The following is a 23,362-nucleotide window of genomic DNA, read 5'->3' on the forward strand; positions in this document are numbered from 1 at the left end:
CTCCAAACAACCATTAGTTGATACTTCCAGCAGATAGCAGAATGAACGCATTCTCAGGATTCTCGGGATTCTGAGGTTGGACCTCAATAGCTTGAGCAAAATTTTAGATGAGCTGTCTGTCTTCCGGCTACCAAAAACCATAAGCCCTGATGCAGACCCTCTGGTGCACATATGCTGTTATTGGTAGTTGACCTTGTAAGCCAGAATGGATATCATGCAGGCTCAGCATGTTCTCTGGGTGATAAAATCATAGTGATGTGGGTACCTGCCATCCTGTACTCCCCCATGAAACACAAACGTAACACCTGTCTCCATTAAGCCGTCAGATCTGGTAGTGAGTCAAGCCTGTTTTACCATTGATTTTAAGGTTTTATGTTTTCATTTTGATCTTGGAAAGACAGTTGTCTCCAGAGTGTGTGTGTGTGTGTGTGTGTGTGTGTGTGTGTGTGTGTGTGTGTGTGTGTGTGTGTGTGTGTGTGTGTGTGTGTGTGTGTGTGTGTGTGTGTGTGTGGCTACTAAGTGCACAGAGAATGAGGATGAGGAGAACCCTGTCAGCACAAAATATGGGAGACCATTACTTAGCTCTATAAAAATGATATCATCTGCAAAAACGATTTAAGTTGTATATTACCAAAAAAAGAAACAAGCAAAATAAAGTAAGATGCAGTTTAAATGGTCTGCCAGTTATAGCAAATCACTGGGTTATCAAGTAACATTTTGGTATTGTGGTATCAAGTCATCAGATCCAGGACATGATGCTGACATCATGTCCTGTTGAATCACACAAGAGGTACTTGAGACCAACATCCAAGAAAAGCTTCAGTGACAGCTGCAATTTAACTTGCACTGTCAGCATGGGACACAACAACCTTATATCCCTCTCCAGTAGAAGAGAGGAAAGGAGGACCTCTAGATGCAGTGGGTTCAGGGGAAGTGGGTGTTTACCTGAGCAGGTGAACTCATGCTTCTGGATCTCAGCCACGTTGATCCCTCTGAGCTGGGGTGGTGAGGAACACTGTGTGAACAGGCCAAGCATGGGCCTCTGACGCAGCCACTGGGACAGCCAAGAGAGGTGGCAGTCGCAGTTCAGGTTGTTTGAGTGCAAGCGGCTAGAGAACGGAAAAGTGAGTCATAATTGGGGGGTGCTGCCATAACAGCGACCATATTTTAGGTTCCTGTTGATGTCTGCCTGTTTTTTCTCCTTCCCTGGTATGAGAAGCCATGCTGGACTCCATTGTAGGGGATTCTGTAAGTAAGATCATGGCCCAAACCATCTTTAGTTCTGTATTACTGCAACAGTGTTAAGCTACACTTATACTAAGAAACAGCATATGACATACCTACTTCTACTATACCATTAGCAAACACATGAAGTTCCAACTTATTGATTATTCCTCTTAATAAAAGACATTCTGTTAGGTTACAGCATGCCAAAATAAAATAAAAATATAAGGGCTTAGATTTATAGGATCCAACTTCCTGAAATATACAGTGTGTTTTTTTAACCAGTGAGAGCCTATTTACTGAAAAAGCTGGATAATATTTTTTTTCTGTCCTTGTCCTCTAAACATCCATACCTCAGGGTGGAGAAAAAGCCACTGGTCCTGTCTGGTTTCCATTAGCTAAAACCATTACAGTCTATTCTTTCCTCAAGACTTCATGGCTCGGCATCTTTGACAAAATCATAGAACGTTCATCATATCTGTAATTGTGTCTAATGTCCTGTAATGTGGAACTGTTCAGATTTCCCAAATCATAACTCCTAAAAACAACAGCGCAAGGGAAAAATTGTGTGGATGTGGGGGGCAAAAAAACTATATGCAAAATGAATCATGGGAGGTAGTTATTTTTTCCCTGTCAAATTTCAGTGAAGCACAAACCTCTTTATTTCAACATGCTTTCACATTTGGCAAATACATCTAGACAATAGACCCGGGGAGGGGGGGGGGGGTGTATTTAGTTCATTTGCAGTCCTCCGAAGGCCATTTGAGGAAATGGTTTCTGGCATGGTTGCAGACCCCAATGTGGCTTATGGCTGCCCACCAAGATTCCATGGAATGACACAGTATGTGTCTTCTGGCCCAAAACACTGTGGGATGGTGGTTTTGCTAGCTGCCGGGCTGCTTGCTGAATAGACCAAAAAGATAGACCCCTCCAAGTAAATAAAATGTCATAAATACTCAAGGAGTACGGTCCAACAAAACTCCAAAAGATATCTTTCAATCAGCTTTTGTGGCAACAGAGCTGCCATGAGAAATGTTTCAGTGTCTGAAAATGTCTACAATCTGTCACAGTGATAAATATTTCCCTTGACAGCTAGAAGGACTGAAATGTTTGAGAAAGAATGTTCAGAAATTTGAAATAGCTAAACATTTATCAGTGGTTCCTGTTTTTAATCTGTTCACATTTCACTGATTTATGAACTAAATATTGGCTTGAAGATAAAACCTATTGGAATACAATTCATATTTGATTAGTGTGGAGTGTTCAAAACAATGGGCTTATGTACTTGCTCAGTTGTGTATATTATAACTCAGTTTCACTTGTGGGTAAGGCCCAAACACAATAATGGTTCTGAAGCACAGGTGTGTTTAAGGTTCAAAAAACACATGCTTCTTTTATTCCTGTGGGAAAATTGGTAATTGAATCACATTTTTAAAAGTGGTGATTTGTTGTGCATTTGTATATTGTATCTATGTGTGTTTGTGTGTGTGTGTAAGTGTAATTTACTTACAAGGTTCTTAGCTTGGGCATGTGGTTGAAACTTGACACTGGTATGGCACTGATGTTGTTGTTGTTCAGGGTTCTGAGGAACACAAAGCAAAGGAGGCACAATTACTATCAGTCATTCATTCTGCCCAAGGCTCATTCACTTTAACTGACTCAGATCCTGCCACCCAGAGTGAACATGCCCATTCCTCTCCCCAGATGTTTTTTAAAGACTGATCTAGGGCCAGTTTTCCTTTCTATCTTATAGCAATACAGGTTTAGACTGGATTGCACTAAACTGCTCAGAGGCTAATTTGGCAGCGTTTGTGTACCTGTACTAAAAGTAGCACCTCTCTTGTCTGCCACTTCACCACCACCTGCCTTTACCCCCACCCCAACCCCACTGCTGTGGATGGCATCCTGTGTCCCTCACACCCCTAGCAGGCTTGTAGCACTTTCCATCTCCTGCAGATGGAGAGCAACCAGGAGTGGGAGCCAGCCATTATGAGCGCTGCACGGCAAATTAAACCAGGCCAGAAATGTTAAAAGGTGCTCTGATTTTGAAATAGCTTTTTAGAAAAGTCTGTTTTCAAGGCATGTAAAGGCTAATGTATGATTATGAAGTGTCCGGAAGAGTGCAATAGTTTCCTAATAGGAAGCAGAGACATCTTTTGTTCCCTGGGCTGCTATTGGAGGTCATTTAATCAGATTCTACCTTGTTTTCTGTAATGCGACACACCCACACACACACACACACACACACACACACACACACACATAAGGGAACAGATATACACACATCCACACAAATACTAAGCCATACACAACATTATATCTACATTCTAATTTCTTTAGGTATTTTCAGATTAATGATGCTTGATGAAGATTATATCTTAATATATGGTATATGGGGGTGGGTGGTGGGTGGTGGGTGGTGGTAGTGGTCGAAAGTGTGAGAATATGTCTGAGGGGGTGTAGGTGTGTGTAACTTACAAAACCTCCAGGCCCCGAAGGGCTCGGAAGGCACCATCTTCGATACAGCTGATATGATTCTTGTCCAACTGTCTGTAGAGTAGAAAGAAAACTTGAAAGAATTAGTGAAAAGACTGAATGGTCCAAAATCACACACACACACACACACACACACACACACACACACACACACACACACACACAAACACACACACACTTACACACTTTAAGATGTGACTGTGATCAATACACACAATCTGTTCCAAAATGAATATATAACAATGGAAGTGATGAGATCACAGCACACCCCACCATTGACTACTTTATTATTCTTGTACTCTATATAATAACAGTAATTCCCATAAGCAAGAGCTTATTATAGATGAGAACTAAGCATGCTGTCAGGTGAAATCAATACAGATTTTGTCATTATGACTAGTAAGGCCATTTGGATCTGCACCTACTCCCAGTGGTATTTTTGGTGGCTCAATTATGAATTAAGATGTATTGATGACGTGAATGGAGAGGCAATTAATTATGTCTTTGCTGCTTGCACATGAGTTAAGAGGAGGCACTTAGAAAAGATAATTTTGCACTACCAGAGCTGACAGCAATGGCAAAGATTCCTGCACCAAATAGCTGATTAACAGCTAAATACAGTTTGCTTACTTGGTTTTATTTGTTTGTTTATTTATTTCCTTATAGGTATTATGTTAGTGAGATGTGTTGGAGTTAGACAGTGAACTCACAGGTTATTGATGTCTGTAGCGCCACGGAAGGCCTTGCGAGGAATGGCCTGGATGAAGTTCTCACTCAGGTCTCTGTTAAGATAAAGAGGATGATACATTAATGCAAGAACCCTGCCATTCTTTCAACAAAGCAGAAAACTCTGAAGACCATGGTCCCATAACAGTTTTAATTACTGAAATTTCTTTATACATCCTTACACCTATACCAACATGATGTGCCAACATCTGTGACTGTGCATTTTTTTCCATGACTAAAATCTCAGTTCCAACACAAAAGCATGTCAAACGGCAAAAATGTGTGGCTGCTCCAATGTGGGGTCCCATTCAGACTGAAGGGGTGGACCCATTTAGTTGCTTCCAAAAGCTATTGATGGCACTATTTGGGAGGGGCGCTAGAGTGTGGATGGCGAGAGAGAAGTGGGGAAGAAGAGAGGGAAGCAGAAGAGCCCAATGAGGTTAATTAGCATGAGCTTTTGTTTGGGTACTCAATGGGGAGCTCAACACTTTCAGAGCAGGGCAGTTACCCTACCACCCGCTCACATAGCTTCTATGACAAACAACCAATGCACACACTTTCCCACAGAACATATTTTATCTTCTTGCAACCTTTTACCTTCCAGAGATTACCATAATCAATAAAAAACACAGACATTAAAACCAAAACCTTCCTGCAATATTTTAACAGTGTGAAAACTGGACAACTCACATTATAAAGTAATTTTAATACTTGGCATTTAATGGATATGTAGAGGAACCAGTTCCAATCGCAGCTCTGAACAAAATGCATTACCAAAAGCATTCACTTTAGAAAAAGCTTCAAGCTCTCTCCTAATTAATTAGCAATGAAGACCACTAATGAAGACCAGACAGAAAAATGGAGAACCTGCTGCTACAGTTTAAAACATCAACTACTGCAGTTTAAAACATCAACTACAAATACTTCTTACTTGCTCTGTACTTTTGCTTGCTGCTATAACCTATGAATTTCCCTCTGGGTTTAATAAAGTGACCTATCTAACAAATCACTGAGTGATTCTCTCTTCATGGTAGAGTGACAAATAAAACAAACAGCAAATGTCAAATATGTTATGTCAAAGGGGAGTTTGTAATTTTAATATATTGTGCTTGGATATGTATTACTCCTCCATTACACATTAACCAATGAATGTCAACAACATTCTAATAAGGGCTTAGGGGAACATTGCCAAGGTAACTGTGCTGTGTATTGTTGTATGGTATGTAGGGGTAATAGAGAGTACTATACAAGCCATGACTTGCTAAGGCTGACTGCACTATAAGATGGATTCCTATACAAGAGAATAATTCTAAATGTGGTGTACAAAGTGTGGCCTAAGTTAAACAACCTAGACAACATCCAATTATCTCAATGACCCTACATTTTTCTTTAGACACATCAAGTTAACTGGCTTTCATTCAGGAAAAAAAAAAATCCACATAATCATGAAATCATGTCATTGCCGCTTATCTGTAATCCAGATGTCCTTGGGCGTATTTTCTGTAACAGGAGAAGAGGTTTCTGGGACTTGTATAGAAATAGACCAAGCAATAAAAGAAGCTTAATGCCAACATTTTGTTTAGAAATTCATAGAGTAATGACCTGCACTTGGTGCATAACTAAAGGAAATTGAATTTCTACAGATTGTATGTAATGAGCGTTCAGTACAAAGGCTGACTGTCATTTCCGCCAGTTCAGCCTTTTGGTGTTTGGGCTCCTGTAGTGCTGATAATTGGCATCGGCTTGACGTGTTTTTATAGACTCGCTTTCTTACCACATCACTGGGTTTTGACTGTTAATTACCCTCCTAAGGGAGAGTACAAAGAGCAAAAAGAGACCTAGTGCTTAAAACAATTGCTGTCTGTTGCATGCTGTGCCATTTGTGCATCATGTGCTGTACCTGTATAATGTTAAAGTGAAGATTTTACAATAAGTCAGTGTTTTGCCCATTAATATACTAGCAATATGTATATTCTATATGAAGATTAAACTGTGCAAACACTCTAAGCAGTGTAATAAGGCTCAAAAATGGAACTACTGTGCAAAAGTTAAAAACAAGAAGCAACAGACTGACAAGCCGCATGTGTGCACAGACAACCATTGGGAAGTGTTGGAGAATGGTTGCAAATCAGCATCCTAAATCCTGTTAGTGCACATTAAGGTGATCGGCGGGCATGTACAAAGCGTGGCTATATTAGCTTGAACAGATTACGCGCTGATGTCATGGGGAGTTAATTGCATGTCTCACAACGAGCTAATGAGAAGGCTGAGGATGACAAATGTGGCATCTTCCTTCCTCAAGTGACTGTCTCCTTCTTTCCCTCCCACACATAATAGATTATTAATTATTGAGGCAGACCTTTGTGGAACTTCAACACTGTTCTCTTTGGGGATTTATGGAGGGAGTTGTGTGTTTCCAGTGCTAGAGAATTATTCAATTTAGCTGCTTTCTACTTCTGTATTTATACATATTTGAAAGACCAAGTGTGGCATTGTTGTGTGTGACCATAAATTACTTGAGATTGCTGATTGTGGGTGTTTGCTGGAGACATTTGCTCTATTTCAGCTAGATTGCACTAAAGGACATATTAGTATGCAGCAATGGCCACCCAAGAAATCAGAAGATGATTACAACTGTACAAATTACCTTACTTTATGATGAAATCCAGTTGCAAAAAGGAACACAATCAGAATTTATTCATGAATCCTGAAGAATGTGGAAAATCAAGCTTGCATATACTTATCTTGTAAATAGCCCATAGCCAGAGAGGTGCCTTTGTTTCATGAATGTAAATATATGCTATATTGTAGGATTTATGGATCCGCAAGATGACTGTAGGATGAGCTTAAGGTGTCACTAAGCTGATCTAAATTACCTCTTGTTTTGAAGCTACCTAAACCTCTCTGCCACAGTGATTCAGACTACCTTAAACTGATCCTGTGTGCTTGCTAAACCATGAAAATCTGGCTTTGTCATATAACTCACTCAGCAATGATAATGTGTTACAAAAATACAGACTTACCTGGCTACTTGTATCAGAGATATCAGTAAAACTACTCATCAGTCTACAGCATTTAAAACCAATTCTCTTTCTATATTTCTCACTCTTTCCAAAACAGACAACCGGGTAATGTTATTTTATGCCTTTCTTATTGAAGTCTACACCCTCCAGATCAGATCTTTGGTGCCTGGATTCTGACTAAAGTTTCAAAGGTCGAAATGGTGTCCTGTGGCAGCAGCTCAGAACAGTGGGCAAAAGGCGAGCAGAACTAATTGCAGCTGGAAGCTGCATATGTTAGAGTGGCAGTGCCCTCAAATCTCTGCCAGACAGGAGGCCTTATGGGTTATCAGATCATTCTGTTCTGGAGCGAAACAGCAGACAGCGTTAAGTTACAGCCATGGCGGTGACCAAGGCCATGTGGTACCCCCTTCGCACACAATAACAAGATCTCTGTAAACTCTTAATTATCCTGTGGAATTTGTCAATGTTCCTCCCCACCTCCAACTCAGCACACAGGAGGGTTCACTGTGTCTGTAAGGCTGGTTGCTGGCTTAGTGCCTTTAGGGATACTGTTCTGCCGTGCCTGGTGTCCCAGCTGGCTATGTAACACTTCAGCCCCAAAGTGCGAGAAAAGTTACTAATGAGCCCAAGGTTTCTTGACCCAAGCCCCCACCCTCCATTCCCATTTTGACATTTCAGTAAGCATACGTGGTCAGATAGAACTGGGTCTAAAGATTATATGTGTCATCAATATAAGCTACAGTCCTAAACACTTTATGCTTTTGTTTCTATCCAACTCCAGCAGCTGTTTGATTACGACTGCATGCAATCTGAAGTGAGAACACGAGAACTGCTCCAGACTTACCTCACTGAGATCAGAGAGCATTGCACTGCATGATTTATCAAGACTGTGATGCCTATAGTTCATATTTTACTGGACATGGCCTGTTATGGTTTTCGCAGTTCATTCCATTGCAGCTTTTATGATGAGGTCAATACAAATGTTTTTTGTCCTTAAGCTTGGAGTCTTTCAAGTTCTAGTAAAGTGAAAATTCAGCATACCTTCAAACTTAAAACTGTTTACTCCCTTCAAGTTAAATCCAAACTGTTTGAAAACTAAAGAGAGTATTCTAGAAGGAATATACACACTTCATAAGTCTTATAATTCTCTAAGCTTTATCAGGACCTGGGAAATGCGCCTAAACCCCACTAATGCCACTTGATCCTTCACAGGAAATACACTTAAAAAGAGAGGCACTACTAAACCAACAGACTTAGAGAAAAGAACACAAAACTGGGTTTTACATAGCCACTGCTGTGGTTATATGTTGTTATAATTACAGCACATTTTGCAAGCTGTATTTTATTATTTATTTCAAGATCAGAAAAAGCCCTGTGTAAGATTGCAGGTTGATCCAATTCATTATGCCCAATGCAAAATGTATACAATGTATACAAGACTTATCCTAAAGCTTAAATATATCTTCATATCTTCCCGTATTGCTCCAGATGCCTTTTATAGTGATGTGACTCTATTAAGGAGTCTATGTTAGGGATCAGTAACTGATCTGAGGGTAGTCCACAGAGCTGTTGACTATATGGCCATACTCCAACTAGTAATTGCAGAAGTATAGTAACTAGAGAGAACGCTAGGGCCAAGTCAGCGGAACAGATGCAATTCTTTCAGAGAGTCACAACACCAGTTAAAAGGCTTGCAGTTGGCTGTCATATATGATTCAAATCAGACAAAATATACTCATGTGGTGCTTGAAGGATATAATAAGAAGTTATTATCTGCATAAGGCAAAGTAATTTGCCAGTTCATCTAAAAAAAAAAAAATTACAATCATGTCTACCACATCCTTTATAAACCAAGAACTGTAGAATGGCATAAGAATGCCTATGCACTCATTTTACCAAAAACTGTTGTACTAGGATTAAGGTTCTTCTCAAGATTTCTTTCTTGCCACTGCTTGACCCAAGATGTCTTTTTTAAAAAAGCCTGTTGTAAAAAGCACTATATAAATGCATTTTTTAAAAAAATTGGATTTGAAAAATGCTACACTGCTTTCAATTTTAAACTTAAGGCTCAATTAAAAATCTGACATAACTAAAGGCAAATCAATCAAATATATTAGTGAGCACTCCCTGTAGGCTAGTGGTGTGACAGGTCTCTTTAATAGAGGCCTGAAACAGTTAGTATGGAGTTCCTCTAATGTGTAATCTAGACACATCTACTTTCTCACAGAGCAGCAAGAAGGAGTGACCTCTAGTGAAAACCAAGCCCTTCACGCCTTTTGTCTCTGCAGTCATGACCCCAGTCACATTGCTTTAGGGCTTGATACACTTCACCAATAATCGTCTTGTGGTTACACAGACTGCCTGTGGTCACGCTCCATTAGGCTACTTACTACACTTTCTGTCTGCGTACCTCTTTATCTTTCTCTCTCTCTCCACACCTGCTTCTATCCATCTCCTTTCTCAAACAGGAACAAATAACCCAATTATCTCAGCAAAAACCCTGCAATTTAGCCCTATTTCAGCTGTGTTCTCGTGCCATTTGCAGTACTTTAAGTTGCTATAAAAGCATCAGATGCTTTTAGAGGCCTCAAAGTATCTTATAAATGGAGATCTCCATGGAATCAAACCAACCACTCTTCACATGTTCTCTTGAACCTTCTAGTGCCTAAATCAAATACCGATGCACATTTGTCTACTGTGTGTGTATGCTCAAAAGAGTACAAAGAGGGCCTTTAATATCTGGGCTGAATGACTGCAGAAGATGAACTGCTGCAAAATGAATACATTTGAAGAATGGAATGGATAAACTTTGAGAAAGAGAGGGAATAAAAGGTAACAGGTCTAAATTATTACTCTGAATAGACATAATACAACAATCAGTGCATGATAGTATGATTGGGGCCGTTAAGTATAAAGAAGAAAAAAGAGAGCAAGTAAGATGGTAAGAAAGAGAAATAGAGAAGTAAGAGAGAATGTCATTTGCTTTTTGATAATGGCGTATTCATGTCTGTGGCTGCTGTTTGAACACAGTGGCTTGTAATTAGACTATTACTAACTCATTACTAATAAATGAGGTGTAGAAAACAGTTAACAGGATATGACAGGGTTCAGCAAACTCTTACAATCCTCCTTTTATCTGGCTTAGAGAACTCACAAATGTATAAACAATGTATAAATGTATAAACAAATGAGTGCAAAAGTGCACACTGGGAACTATGCAGCTGACATAAGGAAATTTGACTAGATGGGAAAATTACATAGTAATGATGGCTCTGACTTGGCAGTGTAATTGAATGAGGGGGTTGTCAAATACAGCTAGGTCTATAACATTGCTGAGCTTAGCCTTGACCAGCACTAACACAAACACCTTAGTTCAGGAATGGCAAGGTGTGTAGCTGATGAGTTGAAGCAAGCCTGCTACATTAGGGAAAGCACTACACTATGCAGTGCTGTGACTCTTAAAATGAGAGTCTGGCACTAGGCAAACAGGGAACACTCCAACCCCATACGTCATTTTACTTAGAGTGCAGGAGAAGTGCTGCAAATGCCATAAGAGTAGGGCAACAATGATTAGCAGGGCCAAGTAGGAACTTTGGCAGAAGGTAGAAGTGGAAGTGTCAATTATACGCTTGGGGGCAAGATTCCTGCTGAATGACATAATGCTAGTCTGGGCGAGTCAGTCTGTCAGAAATCTTGCCAGACAGTTCCATGATGTCCACCATGGCAGCCAGAGCATGTAGACACATGCTGCCCTGTTTGGTATAGGACAGGAGGGCTCTGGATTGTGGTCCTAACACTGCCACCAGAGTTTCCCTCTGTTCATTCTAACAGTGAAGCCATTTCAAGCTAACTGCGAGGGTCAGCACGGCTCTGATGGACATTAGGAGCCAAGGCATGGATACTCAAAACATCTTAAGTCAAACTGAGCCATCAAGTCAAATCAGGTGTGAAAGTTCAGGGAAAACAATATGTTCTGTAAAACAACGACTGAGTGAGCAAATGGGAGTTTTATGATGACCACTAGTGTTAGAAAGACCATGAGGTAAGAGTGAGGCCAAACTCTTAAGCTTTGTGGGAGAGATAATCTCATAAAAGGAGAAAAAGAATAAGTGAGAAAGATGAAAGCAAGAGAAAAGTATTTATTTATTTATTATATTGCAGGAATCAGACAGCAGGTGGAAAACATCCGTACCCACTGTGAATCTCTCCAGGAATCAATAAATACCTCAGCAATTTGACATCAGGCCTTGCCGACACACTCCAACTCCCTAATAATGAGCCAATAAGGATTGTGGAAAGCATCGCATGCTATCCATCTTCTCACACAGTGGCAGACCTGCGTCCTCTGCTCTTGGTGGCTCTCATAAAGTCAGCCAGCCTGAAACCCAAAAGCGCCCAGCATGACAAATCACCTCTTGCTGCTTTCCCTCAGCATCTCTCCAGAGAAGGGGAAAGTGGTTAAGGAGTGGGGAGGAGAGGAAAAGCAAGGAGGGTGAGAAAGACAAGGCCAGGGTTTGAGGCACGACAGGTGGAAGGAGCGGAGCAGATGACAGTATGCTGGGAGCCCGATGAGATGAAAAGACAGAGAAGGTGTTAAAAGCAAGGGATTAAGGCAAAGGAGAGAGACAGGGGGAGAGAGAGACAGGAGTAGCAGTGGGATGAAGCAGAGAGCTCAATCATTGCTGGATGGCCTCAAGGTTTTTTGGGTGGATGCCAAAATACAGGATGGGTTTCTGTGGCAGCACTAGGTCTCAAGCTTGGATGTGTGTGGTCTACAAAACCTCAAAGTTAGACTCCTACACTCCTTGTGGGGGCTAGAATACGGTGTGTGTGTAGTCTATATACACTGCTCATGATTCTCTCCAACATGTAGTCCTAGCCTCTTCAATCATATTGTTATCTCCAGAGACCAGCAAATAGTAGTACCACCTCAACAACTAGTCTTTCATTGAGGCTCTACCATTAGACCTTGAATACTCCCCCACAATGTTAGACAGTCCCTCACAGGATGGAACTAAAGGTCTCTACAGATGGTCCTCCTTCACTTAACTCATCCCTCTTCCATTTAAACCCACAGCTAAGCACAGAGGAAGGCTCTTTAAAGGGGGCATCATATAGATTAAACAAATGTAAGCAATAAGGCTATATTTCCTTAAAGAATCCCCTTTGAATTCTCACACTGAAGTCTCACACCGTCTCAGCTTTCTCTTTCTCTAAACTTAAGGAAATTTGTCATGGGAAATGCTAATTGCTATCATGAAAAGAGAGATAGTGGGCTCAGTTAGTATTATGTTACAGGGTAAATGCTAACTAGTGCCCACCTTCCATGCCTTATTGATATCTGAAGCACTTGCTCCATAGCTGATACTATACTTGCCATTTTATAATACATGTTCTCTATAGGTTCTGGGATCTCTTATGAAAAGTAACTTCCTCTACTAATTAAGTATCACATTTAGCAAGACTACAATCAAGATTTGAATTAAATCTAAAATAACGTATTAGTATGCTATAATTAAACATGATTTTTGAATGAGCAAAGAATAAATTTAGCCAACATATGAAACTAGATTACTGAGTTTCACCTTCAAGCAGTTGCTTTGAAACAATTCTGCCAGTGCCTTTGGGCAAACAGCTCTATCAACAGAGGAGAACTTCCTATGTCAATATATGCTTTACATTTCCAAATCATCTGAGAGCTCGGGCATTTCATACCAGTAATGCATGCACATTTTCATGTCCTGTCAGGCCAGCTCAACTCGTTTTATTTATTTGAAGTAGTGAGTAGTCAGCAGGAAAGAACTCATTAGGCTGAATTATCTTGATTTGGCCAAGAGGTGGGGTGGGGGGTATGGGGTGGGGGTCGAATCAGATCACATGAACAGACCCTCCACTTCAGTTCCTTCTGAGTTAACTCTTGACATTCTGCTTGGAAAACTAATGCACATAAACCAATGTTATTCAAATAGTGAAAAATGATCTGTGCAGGCCTAGTAAATACAGGGTTATCTGTTTGCTACTGTCATCTAAAAGAAACTACAGAAAGTATCACACAACAAACATCTTTAACATACATGATACTGAGTTATTTCTTTTCTGGTAGTCTATGGTTGTTCTCTCAACCTTTACTACCTGGATTATTAAACTTCTGCTAAAAACATTCCACTAATATGGATGTCTCCCCAAATCTATTGGCTCAACTAAAAAATCTCAATGACATAAGACTCCTTAAATACACCCAGTCTGCTAGCAGCTGAAAAGCAGATATTGGCAGTCTGGAGGCAGACTTGCAAGACAAAAGAAATCGACTAAGCTTAAGTTGCAGTGATTGATTGCCAAATGGTTGGAGGCCGATCGATTCATCTCAGGATGTGTGTGTGTGTGTACATATGTACAGAGCTGATGTACAGAGATTTTTGTAACCTGTCAGAATATGGGTTGAAAGAAAGACGAAGAAATGCTGTGGACAAAATGAAAGGTGTAACTGTAGTTCAGGCTAATAGCCCATTACCCCATTAAAGCACTTTAGTACTTGGGCAGGCCAGCTCCAGTTTGTGACCACATAGTGCAGCCAACAAACATTTCAGTGAATTGGAATAAAACTAAATGACTTCAGCATCTCTATAGTACAACATGCACTTTTGTCCATCTCTGGGAACAGCTATCCAAAACAAGCGACATAGTTTGAGTTGGATATTGCTTTTTATTTTTTAATAGTGACCAGGTGCCAGGAGAGTTGGGGAATTATGCAATGTTACCTTGAAGAGGGAAGCAGATCTCATAGATGGATGCTGCCCCAGTCCTTCCAGAAACACATGTCCACACATTCTCCCTCTGACAGATCCCTGTCCCTGAGCCACAAAAAGTCAGCACGGGATACCAGCCGCAACCACATCAACGGAAGCTATGCCAATCAGCATAACTTTGTAAACAGCTGTTAGACATGCTTCATGCTCACAGCATCCAGCGATGCAATCCTAAAGCCTATCTGCATCAATAGGCAATTTAGCGGCTTTGCAAAATAGTATCTGCAGTGGCAAGACAATCAAAGCGACTGACCCTGCGAGCAACAGAACACAAACAGGCACTTGTAGTCCTGCTCAACAGACTTATTGCTAAATAAGGCTAGCAATATATGAATGTAATGGTTCTATAATTTAATTGCATTCTTACTTTATTTGGCAGTATTATTCCTCCAACAGATTGGCTGTAGTTAAGGTGCTGCTATGAAAAAGTCTGGCCCTGTTTGCAAGAGTCATGGGGCGCCGTTTAGGCCTGGAAAGATGACCGATTCGGTAGGACTGGCATCCCAGGAAGAGCCACAAAGGAGCCTACAGCCATGGGGAAGGGAACTGCCTCCCACCTTTAAATCATCTTCAGCATACAAACTGCCATGCAGAGACATGCTTCCACAACATAGAGAGGATGTGCCTCACACTGTAACGTCCAAACCCTTATTGATTTTGGCATAATCAAGGCCCAGGGTTGCGGTGGTTAGCCGCAGACAATCAATTGCGAAGCCTTGGACCAAACAGAAAAAAAACCCAAAAAACGCTACAACATCAACAACAAAAAAAAAAACAGACAGTCCAAGGGTTTAGACGGTGCTCATTATTGCAGCCTTGTTCGAAGGTAAGTGACGCCCGCCTTTTGTGTTACCCTCCACTCACTGTGGTATGGGCAGACTTTGGCCAGACAAAAGGAGTCGGAATGCAATCATAGCCATCCCCCCCCCCCCCCCCCACTTATCACTCCATTCTTTCAGAGCCTTGACTACTGCCTTTCAAAATGCGGCTCTTCCTTTGTCTTGCTTCCTTTCACTACTCTCTCACTTAAACCCTCTCAGATGCAGTAGCATTTCGACAGCATCAGACAATCATCTCTGCAGTAATGAAATTTCCCAGTCACCTCAGTATGGTAAGTGTGCGGCGAATGCTTTCGATAATCGAGAGAGGCAAACGATCCTCATTGAATTAAGTTAATAGTTTGCCCTCCCTCAGAGTTGTCTGTACTGATTTATCAGTGTGCTTGGGTCGCAGCTCTTATGACAGCTTCAAAGACGAGAACACTCTTATTCACTGAACAGTGAAAATCTCTCTCATCTATCCCCTCCCTGTACTAAACAGAATGAAACTTTATAGATGCACAGCCCACCCAAAACTGTTTTCCTCTTTTCCTTCACCTCTACCACCATAATTCCTCTATTCCTCTTCATGTTCTGAAGCGTGACCTCCTCTGGCCCTCCCCCTCATGACCTCCTCCTGTTATGATGGAGGAGGATAATATGGATTATGTGTGTGGATAGAGGGAGACTGTCACCCCTCAGGTATGCAAACGGGAGACAGGGGGAAGCATGGTGGTATAAATAAGAGCTAAAAACAATAAAGATATCAGTCCTGAGGACTAGCATACTGCGACAACATCTATAAATCACAAACACACACCCATCTCAAAGGACCTCCACGCTCTTCCTATCTCTATAGTGCACATGCTCTGTCCAAAGTCTCTCTCTCACACACACACACACACAATCCGCACGAGTAATAAAACAACTGCATTGTGTTTTAGAGAGAACTGATCAATCTTTACGTGCATTTGTCAGACTTATCAGGGGGCAGGAAATATCTCACCATCCACAGCATGAGTCAAAGCAGTTGTATGTGTGACATGCACTGACTCAATCCTTCTCTGACTTGTGACAACTTAAAATGTTGTAATGGCTCATTGCAAGCCAATATGGAAACTAGTATAAGACTGACTATGAAAGTGTCAGAGAGAGGTGACAAATGATTTAGACATCAGCAATCTGACTTCCTGTGTCCCTGTATAATCATGTGTATCTGCAACAAAATGCTTCAGTTGTTATAGGGTGTAATGTAAATAAGACAGAAGTGAACAGAAAGAGAGCACAAGAGAGAACGATCAGAGGGCTAAGAAAAAAGAGACACTGTATGTGTCTGTGTGTGGGGGGTGTATGTGCATGGTTTTCTTCAATGACATGAAGTCACACAGTTTAAGCAAGCAAGTTTCTGGATACACTTAACCCCTTGTTAATACAAACTACTTACACACATATCAATAAATGACTACCTCAATGGGAGAAACTGACAGAAATTCCATGTTCAGGCCTAGTTCTGTCACACCACCACAATGCATGTGACATATATGCTGATATACTCTACTAAATGCATGGTTACTCAGCCCATATTATTGTCAGTGAACACTCATTTTAAATATGGAGCACCTCCTAATTGTGTAAGAAACAGCCAGAAACATCTTGCAGGTTTTTAACAATAAAAATAAAACACTGTATTAGTGTAATGTTGCATCATTATATAAAAGTCAGTAAAGGGCTGTCTTAACTTTTGGCAGCTACATTCATGTACTTGTGAAACATGATTCAGATACAACAGGATCTGAGCCGCTGAAATGCTGAGCGCCTTCTGTGTGTGTCGATAACTGAAGTTACATCCCATGTCCTGAGCATATGTTCGAGACCAGGCACAGCATACAGACTCATGGCTACAAGGGCTGGCCTCTCTGTAATGGCTTATTACAGAATTCAGTCCAAGTTAACAATGAGAATGATCTTATTCATATGGATTGTATGAGACCAAGTTAACTTTGCTGAATGGCCTTTCCCAAAGGAGGGGAAAAAAAGTAATGAGCTTTGTTTTTGATGTTTTTTTCCACCCCAGTCCTGGGAAGCTGCTTTCCTCAACAGACATTCAAAACCAAACCCACAGCATGACATTCGACTAACAAGGCTAAAATACAGCAGTGGCATATTCACGCCTGTCCCAGGGAGACGGAAAAGGTCTTCCCAGGAAGGCGCATGGGCCAGTTGCTGAGCACTGCGATACAGACATCTGGAGGCTCTCCCGACCAGCAAAGGTTTGCTGCCAGAGGTGCCTCCAGTCAAATTTCTGAGGTTGAGGTTGCTAGGAGACCAAAGGTACCCAGCTGGAACTGTGACTAAGCCTTCGGGGGAGCGTGGGTGCGTTTGGGCGCACTTGTGTGTGTGTGTGTATGTGTGTGCGTTTTTGTGTGTGTGTGTGTGTGTGTGTGTGTGTGTGTATTGGTGAGTGCAAGAACAATGGAGTTGGTCCCAGCTGTGCCGCAGTGGGAAGAGGGCAAGGTCCAGGGAGCTGGGGTAAGAGGGGACAATAGGGGCTAGGCGGGACACAATGACCAGAATCTCATATTTACTCTGCTCTTCAGAGGTCATAAATCCCTCTCTCTCGCTGTCTCTCACTCTACCCCAGTGCTCTTCATCATCACCATCTCGCCAAGACGATAATGGCGAGAAAGGCAAACTTCCCATGCGGACAAACAGAACCTCCTTATTCAGTGAAAAGAGGTCAAACTTCGCTCCTCTCCTTAATATACGGTATATTTGCATTGAGCAATGCTGCATTTACAGAAGGAGAGAAAAAAAGAAAAAAAAACCTAGGCAACAATACATGAGAGGAACAAAGAAATCAGTTAGACCTAGACGTGCAGAGTACCCAGTAGACCAGGAAACTGTAAGGCATGAATATACATAAATTCATCATTTAAACACGCAGTTTGAATGAACTGCAGAGAGGATATTAAAACTAGCAGACTTTACTGAAAGCCATCACTGCTAATTCCCAGTCTGCTTTGCCCCAATATACCTTGCAGGTGGATGAGTAACCACTGTCAGTGTCTTATTAGGTCTGGCTGGTCTTAAAGCCTTTGAAACAGGGCAGGAACTAAGCTGCTTTCACTCCTGCCACTGTGCAACACTGGACCATCTGTGTTGCTGCTAGTGCACTAGCACAGCAGCACAAACAGTGCCTGGGTTGCTGGGGCAATGTCTGCTCTCTACCCTGAGGACTGACTCAACCGTTACCTGAACCCTGCCTTCTCTTGTTTTTACACACACACACTTGCATACATGCTTTCCCTTTACACCAATATAATAATAAGGCCTTATACTATCCTCCTTCTGGCTAGGAATTCTACAGTTAAGCATTCTATTGAAAAAAAAGAATAAAAGAGAGAGTGATGAAAACTTTGAGCAGGGAAACCACTTTTAAGTGCAACTCAGGAATGAGAGGCGTGTCATTGAGACAGTGCTAATTATGATTGCTCACAACCCGATACCGACTGGCGTCTGGTCAAAGCTGTGGCGAGTGTACCCTGTACTGACACATGGAAGAGCAGGTGTGTCTGTCAGCAATGCAGCTGAAATGCCAGAAAGCATTCGTGGGATTGAGGACAGACACAGGCACTAGCTTCTTCTTAACTGACTGTTCCCTCCTGATCACCACCCCCAACCCCTTTCTCATTTTGGAGATCATTACGCAGGTTTTCTTTATAGCCGTTCATGGGCTGGGGTGTGTGTGTGTGTGTGTGTGTTGGAAATGACAGTTGAAAGGAATCAGGGTTGTCATGGTTAATGAACTCCTGGGGCCGCGGTGGCCGGAGGGGTGACTGGAGCCCTGGGGCCAGAGCTAACGCTTCTGCTCAGGCAGCATGGGGTGAAATCCCCCATTGCACCGCCCACCAGCCAAGGAGACACGAATGGATCCATCAGGAGGAGGACAGAGGTAATGAAGCTTAGTGTCACAAATATGCTGCCTTCAGCAGTCCTCTGTGCCAGCACAGGGTTGGAAAGAATATGGGGGTAGAAGGTCTGTGATTCTCCAGATTAGAAAAATCTTCTTTGTGCGTACCCATAATATATGTTCCCTTATGAGGTTTTTCTTCACTAAACTACAATGCCAAAAAAGGACTTCCTATAGATAACTTTAAAGAAAAAGAAAAAAAAAAACTATTAAGGCATTACATTTCCATTAGTTCTATAGTACTTCTACAACAGTTCAATAGTCAACAGAACTTTTAGTCATTAATCTTCTTCACAATCTGGATATGAGGTCTGCAAAGGCAGTAATCTATTGCAGTGTCTCTGAAGCCTCCTCTTCTCTGCACACAGACCTTTGGGCCTGTCAAAACATATTTACTGCATTTAGCAGATGCTGTTGTCCGGAGTGACGTACATGGGTGCTTTGTTGTCTCTGTGGATATCCTTCTGCTAGCACAACTAGGCCAGAGACCAAGGACACCATTAGGCCAGAGCCTGATGATACAGGGACTCAGTGGAGCAAAATACATTTCCTAAAAACAATATGAGTCCTACATCCCAGTCTGAACAGATAACCCTGCTCTCTTACTTCAAATGTGCTTCTTTACAGGCAAATCTTGAGCTCTGGGTAAGAACACATGTTAACTTTGAGGTGTTGTTTGGAGCTACACAAAACAATGAAGTCACTCTTTTTATTTGTCCATTAATATGAGAAAGGCTTTTTGGTGTAACAGTTAAAATAGCCAACCACACAAATGGAATATTATGAAAAGTGGGGGCCAAAATATAACCGCACCACATTATACATACCCTCTCCAAAGCACCAACCCCCACCACAGAGCCAAGATAAAGCAAATGCCTCAACACAATAGGAAATAAATGAAAATATGGAATAAAATCACCAATCATTCATTAGTTCATTCATTAACAATTATATTGCACCTGGTGGCTGTATAACTGGGAACTATTTATGAACAAACAAATGAAGAGGGCATTAATAAAACACTATGTGTTGTTTAATTAAAGGAGGCGTTTCCTTTCCTGGGACAAACCAGCCAATCAGCAACTCAGGAGCAGTGAGGGTGCCTTCACACAGTAGGTTTTGAAGCAGAAGAATTTCAGAATGCCTTGATTTATGAGGCAAGGGAAGCATCCATGTCAAATGTGGATTGCACACCCACAATTAAAACAGAGGAGAAACAAAAGGAAAAAATGCAGAGCAGGAGATGCAAGCAGACTGAAAATAGGCTGGTTGGCATAAGGCTGGTTCAGTTTCACGAGCACCTCATTAAAAGTTCTCCTGACGAGGAGAAGTCGTTACCCAGCAAGGCCAACAAAAATGGACATGGCATTTTTTTTTATGAAACCAACTTTTCCCCGACCTCTCTGCTCACTGTTTTTTTTGTGTCCATCATGCTTGTGTACACCCCAATGATCCCAAGTGTTTCCTTTAACCATCAATAAGGTCAGTCAGCCTCCACCAATCAATCAGTTCCTCCCTGTTCCTGCTCATTTGTGCATGTGGGTGATGGCGTATGCCTTTCGCTTAAGTATGCATGTGGGTGCTGTGTGGACATGAGACGGCTCATTACATGGCTCAGATGGCTTAATTGGATGCCGACTCCTCATGATTCGGGCAGCATGGGGTTAAAGGGGGGGTGTGGGTGCTGGAAGTCGCGTGTCACCACGTGAAGCTGGCACATGCAGGGGCACCAACTGCCAGAGCAGAGGGGCATGAAATTAAAGCCCATGACTGGAGAGCAGAGCCTGGGGGAGTTTGGATAGGGCAGGGGGTGGATGGAGGGGTTGAAGTAGAGGGAGATGGGAGACAAAGACTAATAAAGATACAAGCCTCAAACCACTGGGGCCCATAAAGGCATAAGGCTGTGAAATGAGAAAGCCACATGAAATGCTGCATGCTCTGAGTATCAGTGCTTACTGACTACAAACCCTCCCCTTAAAAAAAAGAAAAATATATACTCTGCAGACAGGCTGACATCATCATTGACTTGAAGGGGATTAGAGCTAATAAGAAAAAAGGGGGGGGACTTTGACCAAAGAATGGCACTGGGTTTGTGGTGCAGATGGTAAAATGAAGAACAGCCCATGCTGTCCAGGCAGCTGCATCCACATTTAACTTGGCTTTGAACTGCGTGGACATACCAGGTTTGCGCTTTCCCGAGAGGACGGGCTTCTTCCTCTCACACCAACATTTGGGACTTGTTTTCTTTATGATGACTATGCATCACCCCCACCCTCAAAGATTGATCTCCTATCTTTGAAAGCCTGGAAGGGCTACTAAATCTTCCAGGCCGGGGGAGGGGTTTCACATGCACTGCCAAGCCAGGGGTGACTTGACCTCAGCTTCCACCAGAAGCAGTGATGCAAATCCCAGACGGAGAGGACAACTAGAGGGAGCAGCCGCAGACCTTGAGGACATGGAGAGGACAGAGAATGGTTTAGGGAGGAAGATGACCATAAGGTTAGGAGTTGGCTTTAAAAAAAGCATGTAAGGGGGACCACCAAACAATAAAGTCCAACTTAATTGAACATCCTCTTGCTGCTATGCCCCAGAGCCTTGGGGGATATCTATTTTTCTAGCCATGACATTTACAACCCCACAGCTCGGCGAGTAATCCTACTTCCCCCCACTCAATGCTGCCCTGTGGTTGGGAAGTATTTACAGAGAAAATAGCAAAACCTAGGAGGCCTCACACCACAGTTACTCCACTGTGACTTAGCTGTGGATGGCATCTCAGCATCACCTCCTCAGCCTCCCGCTCCTTTGCCCCTTTCCGTCCATCCCTCACCCTCCACCCTGAGCCTTCAAATGCATGCTGACCTCATCCACCTTCTGGCTTTCCTCAGGCACCTCACAGAGGGCCTCGGCTGACCGATCCATCTTGGGGTCACTGACACAGATGGGAATGACATTTAGCCCAGAGGCCAAGAGGTGAGAGGATCAGAACACAGGCTGCCACATCCCGTTTGCCATGGCTGTTTAAGCAGCCACACCTCCCATGTCCTGTGGTGGGAACTGCTGTTCACACTCTTTGGGACATGACGGAAATCCGACGACAGAAGAATTACCTGCTGGCCACATCAGGATTATTTTGTAATCTGAAAATGGTAATGGCTGGCAAGCAGAGACATGTCACATTGAACAACAGACAAAGACGTGGGGCGGGGGGGGGGAGGGATACAAGAGGCGGAAATGGATCTTAAGGAGAAGTGTCAGAGAATGAGAGAGGGAGGGGGTGGTAAGGACGAGTCAGGGAACATGACTGACAAGCAAGTCAGGAATGCCTTTGTTTCTCTGGGCTAATATTTGTGCATGGATTTCGCTTTTTCCCCCCGTTTGACGTTCAGTGTTTGCTAAAGGGAATGAAAAGGCAGATAGCTGATGGGTTACCTAGCAGCATGGGGCCACTGGGAGGAGAAAAAGGGGAAAAAATAGTGGAGAAGACTTTGAGAATATGTTTATTACTCTAAGTGTGGGTCACCCTGTCATTTCTGTCCTTCTGTCACAAAGAGGGAGGGACAGGAATGAAGTCACTTACACATGAGATCATGATTGTGCTTGATTGAACACATGCAACAAATCCAAGAGAGTTCAAAACATGTCAGGGCGCACAAGGTAAAAAAAAACTCCTTGAGAGCATTTGTTTCTTCTGTTCATGCTAATTTGCTCTCTGAAAAGCAGTTCCAGTCCTCCCCTGACCTCACATCCAACTTCTCAGCCAGCCTTTGATAGAGGGAATGAAACAGCAACATCTCCATCTGCAGCACCGCTCGGTTATGTTTGGCTGCCAGCCGCTGTTATTCGCACTGGCCTTGAGACTTAGCACTAATATACTGAGAGACAATGAGGTTGGGGGACTTTGTGTTTTAACGCCAATTACCTGAACATCCAAGAGCATCTCTGGGCCATGAACTTCACTTGTGGTCATAAAAGGCACCCACAGAAAAAGGGAAGGCTTTGGGTTTCACACTTTGTTTTATTTTGTTTCCTCTTTAATGAGGGAGAACAGTCTGGAGGTGGTGGCCAAGTTTCTTACCCTGAAACAATAAACAAGTTGTTTATTTCCACTATCAGCCAAGAGACATGGGTGTTTATGTGACATTAAAAGCTACAGCCAATTAAGAAACTTGCGGTTGTTTGAGATTTGCCTCTGATATTAAGCAAGCTGCTTTAAGTGGTGCTTAAAAGATGACCAAAGGATGTTCAAATCCACTTATCTGTTTGAAGGCATGTCATCCATTTGCACTTGAGGCCTTGCAA

The 23,362-nt window shown here is 42.3% G+C and overlaps 1 protein-coding gene across 5 annotated transcripts in view; it reads right to left on the bottom strand.

Moving 5' to 3' along the window:
* The window catches only part of slit1a (slit homolog 1a (Drosophila)), a 92,279-nt gene that overhangs the window by 40,359 nt on the left and 28,558 nt on the right, over positions 1-23,362 (bottom strand). For 4 of the 5 annotated variants that reach the window (XM_081714483.1, XM_081714482.1, XM_081714480.1 and 1 more), the window contains 4 exons: positions 4,431-4,502; positions 3,703-3,774; positions 2,735-2,806; positions 946-1,109 (listed from right to left, as the gene is read on the bottom strand). In XM_081714483.1, the coding sequence (XP_081570609.1) occupies positions 946-1,109; positions 2,735-2,806; positions 3,703-3,774; positions 4,431-4,502 (380 nt within the window). Of the gene's footprint in view, positions 1-945; positions 1,110-2,734; positions 2,807-3,702; positions 3,775-4,430; positions 4,503-22,982; positions 23,293-23,362 lie in introns of those variants that run through there. The other variant, XM_081714484.1, reaches the window with a different exon arrangement.

Source organism: Electrophorus electricus, chromosome 5, assembly GCF_041902795.1.
Source record: "Electrophorus electricus isolate QZ-2024a chromosome 5, ASM4190279v1, whole genome shotgun sequence".
NCBI lineage: Eukaryota > Metazoa > Chordata > Actinopteri > Gymnotiformes > Gymnotidae > Electrophorus > Electrophorus electricus.